Source organism: Sapajus apella, unplaced genomic scaffold (assembly GCF_009761245.1).
Source record: "Sapajus apella isolate SASKATOON/1434 unplaced genomic scaffold, GSC_monkey_1.0 scaffold74, whole genome shotgun sequence".
NCBI lineage: Eukaryota > Metazoa > Chordata > Mammalia > Primates > Cebidae > Sapajus > Sapajus apella.
The window spans coordinates 132,035-143,900 of record NW_022437014.1 but is presented as its reverse complement, the minus strand read 5'-3'; the positions used below and the strand labels follow the sequence as shown (position 1 = coordinate 143,900).

Genomic DNA, 11,866 nt, shown 5'->3' with positions numbered 1-11,866 from the left:
AAGCTATTAGCTATTGTTGCTAATATTATTAAAATGTCTGTTATCTCTAAATTTATAAATTTAATAGTCCTATAAAATGCCAGTTGATTTTAAATGGAAGTCAGGCAAGCTGATTCCTAAGTTCATAGGGAAGAATGGTGAACAAGCAAAATGAAAAAGTACACTTACATAGTGCTTAATGCAACAGCTCTGAGGTGGATACTACAGTCAAGACTTCTCATAAAGAAACTGAAGCCCAGAGGGGTGAAGTAGCTTTCCTGAGCTCACACAAAGTAACAGCCAAGATTTAACCCCAGGCAGACCAGTTCCAGAACCCTACATGGAACACACTGAATGAAGAATGAGGAGGGGCTGCCTCTACTAGCTTTCTCTTAAAAAAAAGATTATACTATCACTCCAGAGGAAGTTATAAACAAGAAAAAAATAATTATACTTGAAGTTCTGGGATACATGTGCAGAGCGTGCAGGTTACATAAGTGTACATGTGCCGTGGTGGTTTGCTGCACCCATCAACCTGTCATCTAGGTGTGCCCTGCATGCATTAGGTATTTGTCCTAATGCTGTCTCTCCCATTGCCCCTTCTACTAGCTATGTTTAAAATACAAAGTTTTAACAACTAGGTGTGGTGGCTCACACCTGTAATCCCAGCAATTTGGGAGACCAAGGCAAGAGGATTGCTTGAGCCCAAGAGTTTGAGACCAGCCTGGGCAACATGGTGAGATCCTGTCTTTTAAAAAAATTTAGGAAATTAGCGAGGCGCGGTGGCATGTACCTGTAGTCCCAGCTACTTGGGAGCCTGACCAACATAGAGAAACCCCGTCTCTACTAAAAATACAAAATTAGCCGGGCATGGTGGTGCATGCCTATAATCCCAGCTACTTGGGAGGCTGACGCAGGAGAATCACTTGAACCTGGGAGGTGGAGGTTGCAGTGAGCCTAGATTGTGTCATTGCACTCCAGCCTGGAGTCTAGAAAAAAAAAAAACAAACCTGGGCCTGGTGGCACGTGTATTTAGTCCCAGTTACTGGGGAGGATAAGGTAGAGGAATCTCTTGAGCCCAAGAGGTCGAGACTGCAGTGAGCCAAGATTGTGCCACTGAACTCCAGCCTGGGTGATAAAGCAAGACTCCTTCTCAAAAAAAAACAACAAACAACAACAAAAAATTCTCAACGGTAAAATATACAAACTAGAAAATGAGCAAAAGCCATGAAGGGATACTGCAATGAAGAGAATATACTGATGGCAAATAAGCATATGAAAAGGTGCTCAACATAATTTGCCATTAAGGAAGCTCGAATTAAACCAATGAAATATCACTATGTACCTATAAGAATGTCTAAAATTAAAAAAATAACATAAAAAAATGAGATGCAGAGAAACCAGATTACTCATATTGCTGGTGGGAATGCAAAATAGTGCAGCCACTCTGGAAAACAAATTGGCAATTAAAAAAAAATGAAACTTGCAGCTACCATACAATCCACCAATTGCACTCCTGGGCATTTATCCGAGAGAAATGGAAGATTTGTGTTCACACACAAAAAACCTTGTATACAGACCAGGCAGAGTGGCTCACACCTATAATCCCAGCACTTTGCACTTTTCGAGGCTGAGGTGGGGGTGGGGGTTGGATCACTTGAGGTAGGAGTTCAAGACCAGCCTGGCCAGCATGGTGAAACCCCATCTCTACTACAAATACAGAAATTAGCCAGGTGTGGTTCATGCCTGTAATCCCAGCTATTCGGGAGGCTGAGGCACGAAACATCTGAACCCATGAGGCAGAGGTTGCAAGCTGTGATTTCACCACTGCACTCCAGCCTGGGCAAAAGAGTGAGGCTGTCTCAAAACAAAACAAAAACCATTGTATACAAATGTTCATAGCAGCTTTATTCATAATAGCACTGACCTGGAAACAATCCAGGCAGATGGTTAAAACGTGGTACATCTATATCATGGAATACTACTCAGCAGTAAGACACACTATTGATACAACAATCTGGATGACTCTAGAGGATTATGCTGAGACAAAAGCAAATCTCAAAAAGTTATATACTGTATGATTCAATTTATATAACATTCTTGAAAGAATAAAAATTATAGGCTGGGCCACAGTGGCTTATGCCTGTAATCCCAGCACTTTGGGAGGCTGAGGCTGGTGGTAAAAAGAAAGTGACTGGCCAGGTGTGGTGGCTCAAGCCTGTAATCCCAGCGCTTTGGGAGCCCAAGGCAGGCGGATCACAAGGGTCAAGAGAGCCAGACCATCCTGGCCAACATGGCGAAACCCATCTCTCCTAAAAGTAGAAAAATTAGTTGGGTGTGGTGGCATGCATCCAGGAGGGAGAGGTTGCAGTGAGCCGAGATCTGCCACTGCACTCCAACCTGACAGAGTGAGACTCTGTCTCACACACACACACACACACACAAGTGACTTTATTCCAGAGTTTAGCTGAGGAGAGGCAGTACAGTCTCCTGCCTTAAGGAAACTGCTTCAGCTTTCTCAGCAGAAAGCGAAGGCTTAAAAGGGGACTTGGGTCCAGGCGAAGTGGCTCACACCTGTAGTCCCAGCACTTTGGGGGGCCAACGCAGGTGGATCACTTGAGGCCAGGAGTTCGAGACCAGCCTGGCCAACATTGTGAACCCCCATCTCTGCTAAAAATATAAACAGCTGGGCGTGGTGGCTCGGGCTTGTAATCCCAGCTACTAGGGAGGCTGAGGCATGGAGAATAACTTGAACCTGGGAGGCAGCAGTTGCAGTGTGTGGAGATCGCATCACTGCACTCCAGCCTGGGTAACAGAGAGACTGTTTCAAAAAAAAGGTGGGGGGATGGGACTTGGTTGACATGGATGGCATGCAAGGTGGGGGGGGACCGAGGAGGTGCTGTGGCTATGGGACTTACTCCCATGTATCCATCAGTGATCTGGTTGGCTCCATGGAGGCTGCGAGGGGGCTGGGGAAGGGGCGGGGAGTGAAGGCCGAGGTGGGTGGTGGGAGGGAGCGGGCAGAGTTAGGTTGTAACTTGACAGTTGACCCAGGGGATCTCCTGTTATGGGAAAGTTCCAGAGGTGCGTAGTTTCAAGTCTCCGTCCTTGGAACTAATAAGCAAACACATAATTAGATAAGCTTACAGTGTAGAGAGTGTCTGGTGGAGAGAAGGTAAAGGTTAATTGCATTCCTTTTTATTTTTTAAATTTTTTTAGACAGGTGCACTCTGTCGCCCAGGCTGGAGTGCAGTGGCGCTATCATGGCTCACTGCAGTATTTACCTCCCAGGTCTAAGGTGATCCTCCCATCTCAGCCTCCCCAGTAGCTGGGACTACAGGCCCATGCCACCATGCCCAGCTAATTTTTTATATTTTTAGTAGAGACAGGGCGTCACCATGTTGTCCACACTGGTTTTAAACTCCAGTTCTCAAGCGATCCCGACTGCCTGGGCCTCCCAAAGTGCTGGGATTACAGGCGTGAGCCACAGCCTCCACCCTGCAATTGCATTCCCAAAGAGCTTTTAAATTGGAGGTGGGAGTAAAAGAGAAAAGTAAAAGCAATTTTTCTAAGAAAATGGGTAGTTGGTCACACTCCTATCTACTAGGGCCTCTGCAGACGTTCGCATCTGCACTGTGCTTCCCTCTCCGTCTTCCAGATCTCAGCTGCAGCCGCAGTTCTCGGATAACCTCCAACTTCTCGAAGATAATCGCCATGATTACTTGGTTCGTCTGTTATACTGGACAGGTAGTTCCATGAAGAGATTGTCTCTCTCGGTCCCATTGCATGCGCAGCGGGTAGCTCCGCACCTGGATGCTCAGTACGAACAGCGTTTATGAACTAAGCCCTGAAAGCTGAAGGACTGCCCGCCTACGCGCCGAGCCTTCCGGAGGCGCAGGTCTCCTGGCGTCGCGCGGCCTGCGACGTCACTTCCGTCGGAAGAGTCTCCTGAGACGCCCGCCTACGCGCCAAGCCTTCCGGAGGCGCAGGTCTCCTGGCGTCGCGCGGCCTGCGACGTCACTTCCGTCGGAAGAGTCTCCTGAGACGCCCGCCTGCGCGCCGAGCCTTCCGGAGGCGCAGGTCTCCTGGCGTCGCGCGGCCTGCGACGTCACTTCCGTCGGAAGTCTCCTGAGACGCCGCTCAGATTCCTGTCACTTCTCAAGGCGTCTCCGTCGCGAACATGGCTCTGCCACCGTTTTTCGGCCAGGGTCGCCCAGGCCCGCCGCCCCCGCAGCCGCCGCCTCCCGCTCCCTTCGGCTGTCCGCCACCGCCACTGCCCTCCCCGGCTTTCCCGCCGCCTCTCCCCCAGCGGCCCGGCCCTTTTCCGGGGGCCTCCGCCCCCTTCCTTCAGCCTCCGCTGGCTCTGCAGCCCCGAGCCTCCGCGGAAGCCTCCCGCGGCGGCGGCGGCGGCGGCGGCGGCGGCGCTGGCGCCTTCTACCCGGTGCCACCACCGCCGCTGCCTCCGCCGCCGCCCCAGTGCCGGCCCTTCCCGGGGACAGACGCCGGCGAGCGGCCGCGGCTGCCGCCTCCCGGCCCGGGGCCGCCCTGGAGCCCGCGCTGGCCTGAGACGCCGCCGCCGGCCGACGCGCTCGGGGATGCAGCCCTCCAGCGCCTGCGCGACCGGCAGTGGCTGGAGGCGGTGTTCGGGACCCCGCGGCGGGCGGGCTGTCCGGCTCCCCAGCGCACGCACGCCGGACCCAGCCTCGGCGAAGTGCGAGCGCGTTTGCGCGGGGCTCTGCGCCTGGTGCGGCGGCTGCGCGGCCTCGGCCAGGCCCTGCGCGAGGCCGAAGCCGACGGCGCCGCCTGGACCCTGCTGCATGCCCAGGCCGCGCCACTGCGCGCGGCCCTGGCCGACCAGCTACAGCCGCTGACCCAGGCCGCCTATGTGGGCGAGGCGCGGAGGAGGCTGGAGAGGGTCCGGCGCCGCCGGCTGCGGCTTCGCGAGAGGGCCCGGGAACGCGAGGCCGAGCGGGAGGCAGAGGCCGCGCGAGCGGCGGAACGCGAGCAGGAGATTGACCGCTGGAGGGTCAAGTGTGTGCAGGAGGTAGAGGAGAAGAAGCGGGTGAGAGCAGCGGCCGCGCATGGGGGTAGGAGTGGTGGTGATTGGAACCTGGAGCAGTAAGAAGCTTAAAGCTTGCACTTCCCAGGACTAAACCTCTGTCCATACGCTGAAAGTGATGCGATAGCTAACCTTCCCACCTCATACCACCATGTTAATTGTGTGTTAATGATATATAGTACACAAAACAAGTTCCAGGTGCACTGTGAAGTCCTGTCAACACAAAATACAGGATTACACAGTGACTTTGCACGAATGACAGGTCTCCTGTATCCTGCTCCAATGTTGTCCACTTACTAACATTCAAAAACGACAAGTGTCTAGTTCTTGTGTCTTGTACTGCCCTAGGTGATCTTAAGAATACAAAATGAAGCTGGGCGCTGTGGCTTGTGCTTGTAGTCCCAGCACTTTGCGAGTCCAAGGTGGGCGAATCACGAGGTCAGGAGTTGGAGACCAGCCTGTCCAACATGGAGAAACCCGTCTCTACTAAAAATACAAAAAACTAGCTGGGTGTGGTGGCACGTGCCTGTAATCCCAATTATGTGGGAGGCTGAGGCAGGAGAATCACTTGAACCTGGGAGGTGGAGGTTGCAATGAGTCGAGATCGTGCCACTGCACTCCAGCCTGGGCGACAGAGTAAGACTCTTTCTCAAAAAGAATACAAAATATAGGCCGGGCACAGTGGCTAGTGCCTGTAATCCCAGCACTTTGGGAGGCAGAGGCCTGTGGATCACGAATTCAAAAGACCAGTCTGACCAAGATGGTGAAACCCTGTCTCTACTAAAAATACAAAAATTAGCTGTGCAAGGTGTCAGGTGCCTGTAGTCCCAGCTACTTAGGAGGCTGAGGCAGGAGAATCGCTTGAACCAGGGAGGCGAAGGTTGCAGTGAGCCGAGATCACCCCATTGCATTCCATCCTGGCGACAGAGCAAGACTCTGTCTCAAAAAAAAAAAAGAACACAAAATATAGAGAACTTGGGGACCCTACCTCAAGGAATATATACTCTAAGGTGATGGGGCAATAGTGATTTCCCTAGAATTCCTTTGTTTGCAAGTTTAAACCTGTATATCCGCAGGTTCAGCAATGGTGTTTTGGAGCATTTACTACATATATACTAGGAGCTGTGCTAAGGTCGTTACATATACCAGATCTTGAATCTTTATAACAACCTTGAGAAGTAGGAAGTATGCTAATTTTACAGGTTAGTTAGGAAATTGAGGCATAGAGAAGTGAACTTGCCAGCCAGTTTGTGGCAAGTTACACAACACAGTTGTGTGTGGCAATCACACAGCCAGTTTGTGGCACTTTCCCATATTCGATCCCAAGTTGTCTGATTCTAAAGCATATTGATGTCAGACACCTTAAGCAGGTCCACGGAAAAACTGGAAATTATTCAGATAGTTGTCTAAGGCATTGTCTTTTTTTTTTCTTTTTGGGGGGGATTAAATTTTGCTCTTTTTGCCAAGGCTGGAGTGCAGTGGCGTAATCTTGGCTCACCACAACCTCCACCTCCCGAGTTCAAGTGATACTCCTACCTCAGTCTCCTGAGTAGGTGGGATTTCAGGCATACACTGTCACGCCCGGCTAATTTTGTAGATTTAGTAGAGACATGCTTTCTCCATGTTGGTCAGGCTGGTCTTGAACTCCTGACCTCAGGTGATCTACCTGCCTCAGCCTCCCAAAGTGCTGGGATTACATGTGTGAGCCACCGCACCTCACTGTCTAAGGCATTTTCATTACTTTTGAGTGCCTATGGGGTTCCCTATCCTCCTCATTATTTCTGTTATTATGTTGTAATACATAATGAAGTAATTAGACAACTCACCATAATGTAGAATCAGTGGGAGCCCTGAGCTTGTTTTTCTGCAATAGTTCCATCTGGGGGTGATAGGAGACAGTCACAGATCATTAGGCTTTAGATTCTGTAAGGAGCCCCCAACCTAGATCCTTCCCATGCACAGTTCACAATAGGGTTTGTGCTCCTATGAGAATCTAATGCTGCTGTTGCTGATCTGACAGGAGGTAGAGCTCAGGTGGTAATGCAAGCAAATGGGGAGTGGCTGTAAATACAGATGAAGCTTCACTTGCTCACCTGCCACTCACCTTGTGCTTTGTGGTCTGGTTCCTAACGGGCCATGGACTGGCAAACGTCCATGGCCCATGGTTTGGGGACCTCTGGCTTAGATATCTGTGAGAGATCATGTCAGTATAGTGTAGTTTGTATTAGGATTTCTGCTGTAGGTGCTATAAAAGCCCAAAGAAGGGACATCTAATTCACTAGGGGAATGCTTCCCAGATGATATAGTGACACATAAGCTGAGTCTTGAAAAGCCAACCAGGTGAAGGTAATGGGTGCAGTTCCAGGGGGACAGTAATCTAAATGGGGAAGTGGAACAGCTTGCTGTGGGCTGTAATGGCAGAATTGCAGGCACTTATTTGACAGATGGGGGAGAGTGCTTTAGGCAAGATGATTCTCTCTACCACCCATGGTGGGATTTTTTTTTTTTTTTTTTTTTTAAAGACAGGGTTGGGGGTGGGCTCAGTGGTTCACGTCTATAATCCCAGCATTTTGGGAGGCTGAGGCAGGCAGATTACAGAGCCCAGGAGTTCAAGACCAGCCTGGGCAACATGGTGAAATCTCGTCTCTACAAAAAACAAACGTTAACTGGGCATGGTGATGGCTGTGATTCACACCACTGCATTCCAGCCTGGGCAACAGAATGAGACCCTGTCTCCAAAAAAAAAAAAAAAAAAAGAGACAAAGCTTCACTCCGTTGTCTAGGCTGGAGTGCAGTGGGTTTGCCATAGGTCACTGCAGCTTTGAACTCCTGGGCTCAAAGTGATCCTCCTGCCTTAACCTGAGTAGGAATAGCTAGGGACACATGCCATCATGCCTAGTTTCCATGGTGAGGATATTGCAGTCAGAGTCTTATGAGGAGTGGTTTGTGGAACTGGGGTTATTTAGTCTATATGTGAACCAAGTCAAGAGGAAGATAGTCATCTTTGATATTTAAAAGGCTGTCATGTGGAAGAGATCCTTGGGACTTTAGAGCAGTGGAGCACCAACATAGGTTGTCATTAAGAGACCTTTGTAGAGATCTCAGCCTTTCCAACCACATTCTTTTTTTTTTTTTTTTTTTTTGGCGGGGGGGAGCGGGAACGGAGTTTCACTCTTGTTACCCAGGGTGGAGTGCAGTGGCGCGACCTCGGCTCACCACAACCTCCACCTCCTGGGTTCAGGCAATTCTCCTGCCTCAGCCTCCTGAGTAGCTGGGATTACAGGCACGCGCCACCATACCCAGCTAATGTTTTGTATTTTTAGTAGAGACGGGGTTTCACCATGTTGACCAGGATGGTCTTGATCTCTTGACCTCGTGATCCACCCGCCTCGGCGTCCCAAAGTGCTGGGATTACAGGCGTGAGCCACCGCGCCCGGCCTCCAACCACATTCTTTATCCTCCCTGGGAATCTGAATTTTCAGGTCTAGGAGTCTGCATTTCCAACAAGTGTCTCAGCTTAACAAGATAAGTTGGACATATGCTCCCTGCACTACACTTTGAGAAACACTAAGGAAGAAACAAAACCAGTGCTATGTAGAAGGTACAGAGAGGAGAGGTTCTCCTTTAAGATGAAGGTTGTACCATCGGTGGAGGGGCGTAACCTCTTAGCTAGAGGGGAGTTGTGTAAGGCCTAGGAACTTGGGATGTAGATTCGATAGAGTCTCTCTTAACCTGGAGACTGTCTGATCCTTTGAAATCTAACCACTGGGGAGCTATTCTCTGCTGTAAGTTTGTTCCTATTACAAGGTCTCATGGGCTTTGTTTCTCCTCCAGGAGCAGGAACTCAAAGCAGCCGCTGATGGCGTACTATCTGAAGTGAGGAAAAAACAAGCAGATACTAAAAGAATGGTGGACATTCTTCGGGCTTTGGAGAAGTTGAGGAAACTGAGGAAAGAGGCTGCAGCAAGGAAAGGTAACTGTGGCTTTTCATTTCTTCCCTTGTTCCCTTCCCCTTCTTTACTCTAGTGCCCCCCACCCCAAATATTATTGAGGGAAAAATACTTGAAACTTCATGATTTTCACCTTGTAGGGTAACTGGGGTTGTCAGCAGTAGGTCAGAATTTCTGAAGCAGGAAGCCTCAGAAGATGTTTAGCCTTTGGTAGCCCAGACTGAAAAGAGAGGCAAGTGTGGGAACTCTTTGCACTGTCTTCACCTTGACTCATCATTTCTACTCTAGGCATTTCTCACCACACTCTTCTGAGTGGGCTTGTCTGGCTAGTCAACTTTGCCTTGTGCCAAGGTGAAAGCTTTTCACCCTTACTTGGTGCTCCAGAAAGTGTTGAAAACTTGGCATGCTTTTTCAGGTATATTTCAAACCTGAATTATTTCTATTTGAGGAGGTATGAATGGTAGGACAGGGCAGGGATTGCAGACTGTGTGGATTTCCCCATCTTCCCTGCATGTCCCCAGTCTCTTCTTGCTTCTGGAGGAAGCACCAGACACCGTAGCTAGACAGTTCAAGCTTCTCCACAGAGATTTGTTCCATCCATGCTGGCTTTCTAGAAGTTACCCAGTTGTGTTTTCCATTTGCCTGTCTGGATCTTAGCTGTTGTTATTCTATTGATCTGGAGGGCCCTCAGTCCCATCTTCACCATTTTAGGATCTCAGTATTTAAAACCAAATACATATGCAACATCTTTCATCCTTCCCTGATCTGGGCTGAGGTAACCTCCTGTTGCTTCTCACTTGCACCTGCTTTGGACCACATGCTGATTTATTTAGTAGATTGTAGGCTTTTGGTATTCACCAGAGATATTTGAGAGTGTACAAATTAGCAAATGCCACTCTAGCAAATGATTTCCCCTGTGTTGTTTAAAATATAGCATTCTAACTAAGAAGTAAAACAAAGGAGGAAGAACAGGGATTCTTTTAGACTCTTAAGAAAGTTGTGTTGGAATAGGACCATTTTCTATTCAGCCAGGCTCATCTGCTAGCTAAGTGATTGGATTCTGCATACCAGCCTTCAGAGTGGCTAATTCACAGTCAGACCTCAGAAACAGATGTCTCCATTGTGGTAATCTCAGGGCACTTATAAATCAGAGGGAAGTTAGCATCTGCTGTGTCTACCCTTCTCACTTTTTCACTAGAAAGCAAAATCTGAGAGCTATTATTTAATATTCCTCCACCTCATATTCTCCGTGAGGTAAGTACTCAGTAAACTTCTACCAGGCGAATTCACCAGCATTTCCCAATATTAACCTTCCTCACTTCGGTTCATAAGGAGGAGGAAATTTTAGGAAAATCATGATCTATAGAAATAAACAAACTTTGTAGTATTAACAGACTTGAATTGTAAAATGATTTGGTAAGTAGCAGCTGGTTGCATGTGTACTTAGAATGAGCAGCTAACTCCCTCTTCAAGATGTGTGCACCTCCAAGTGAGTGCTGAATGATGAGACTGAATAGTTTAAGCAGGACCATGTTGCAAAGAAGACCATGTAGCATGGTCATATGGGCCACGCTAGAGTGCTCACTTAAAGCTGTGGGGAACCACTGAAAGTTTTTAGATTAAATAATGGCAAAGATCAGTGCTAGTAGAGCAGAGAAAGTTTTGGAGCATCCAGGAGAGAGAGAGAAGGGCATAGAGACTGGTAAGGCTATTGGGCACAGATAGTATGAAAGCGTGAGCTGAGAGTCAGTGTGTAGGAGAAAAGTCAGAGAATTGAGAGATAATGAATAAAAGTGTATGTGTATAGACCCATGTACATATAAATAAATGACTTAGGGAACTCAGAGTACAGGAACTAAAGGGAAAAAAATGAAATGACTTCCCAGTTCTAGCCTCATCTGTTGAATAAGTGAAGATAGCTTTTTTTTTTTCATTTTTTTTTTAAAGGTAGGGTCTTGCAATGTCCCCAGGCTGAAGTGCAGTGGTGCGATCATAGGTCACTGCAGCCTCATACTCCCAGACACAAGCAATCCTCCCACCTAAGCCTCCTGAGTAGCGGGGACTACAAGTGCATACAACCACACTTGGCTAATTTTTGAATTTTTTGTGTAGATGGGGTTTTGCCATGTTGCCCAAGCTGGTCTGGAACTCCTGGGCTCAAGTGATTCTCCCACCTTGGCCCCTCCCAAAGTTCTAGGATTATAGGTGTGAGCCACTGTGCCTGGTGGATACCATTCTAACTGAGAAGGAAAACAAAGGAGGAAGAACAGGTTTGGGTTGAGAAATTCAGCTGGGGACCTGTTGAGTTTGAGGTGTGTCGTACATCCTGGACAAGAGTTCATTAGCATGTAGCCATGAGTCAGAATGACCGTAAGGAGATTGTATAGCATGAGGTGAGGGCCAAAAACCAAAATCCTAAGGAATGTCAAAATCAAGATAGAAAATGAGAAGAGCAAAAAAGGGACTTAAGAGAGGTCAGAGAGATGGGAGGGAAAGGTAGACTCCCTGTTCCTTCTAGAAAGTGGCAAGTGCTTAGAGAGATTGTGTAATCTTGGTGATATGGTTTGGCTGTGTCCCCACCCAAATCTCATCTTGAATTGTAGCTCCTGTAATTCTCATATGTCTTGGAGAGACCTGGTGGGAGGTAATTGAATCATGGGGACAGGTCTTTCACATGATGTTCTTGTGATCATGAGTAAGTCTTACAAGACCTAATAGATTTATATAGGGGAGTTCCCTTGTACACACACTCTTTGCCTGTTGCCATGTGAGATGTGACTGTTCCTTCTTCACCTTCTGTCATGATAGTGAAGCTTCCCCAGCCATGTGGAGCTGTAAGTCGATTAAACCTCTTCCTTTTATAAATTACCCAGTCTCA

General features: G+C 48.4%; 1 protein-coding gene across 3 annotated transcripts in view; it reads left to right on the top strand.

Annotated features, from left to right (window-relative positions):
* Positions 1-4,102: 4,102 nt before the first annotated feature.
* PDCD7 (programmed cell death 7) overlaps positions 4,103-11,866 on the top strand; it is a 35,989-nt gene continuing 28,225 nt past the window's right edge. For 2 of the 3 annotated variants that reach the window (XR_004260664.1, XM_032250975.1), the window contains exons 1-2: positions 4,103-5,041; positions 8,873-9,011. Coding sequence is in view for 2 of the 3 variants with exons in the window: in XM_032250975.1 (XP_032106866.1) it covers positions 4,160-5,041; positions 8,873-9,011 (1,021 nt within the window). In the remaining variant the exon portion in view is untranslated. The remainder of the gene's footprint in view (positions 5,042-8,872; positions 9,012-11,866) is intronic. The other variant, XM_032250976.1, reaches the window with a different exon arrangement.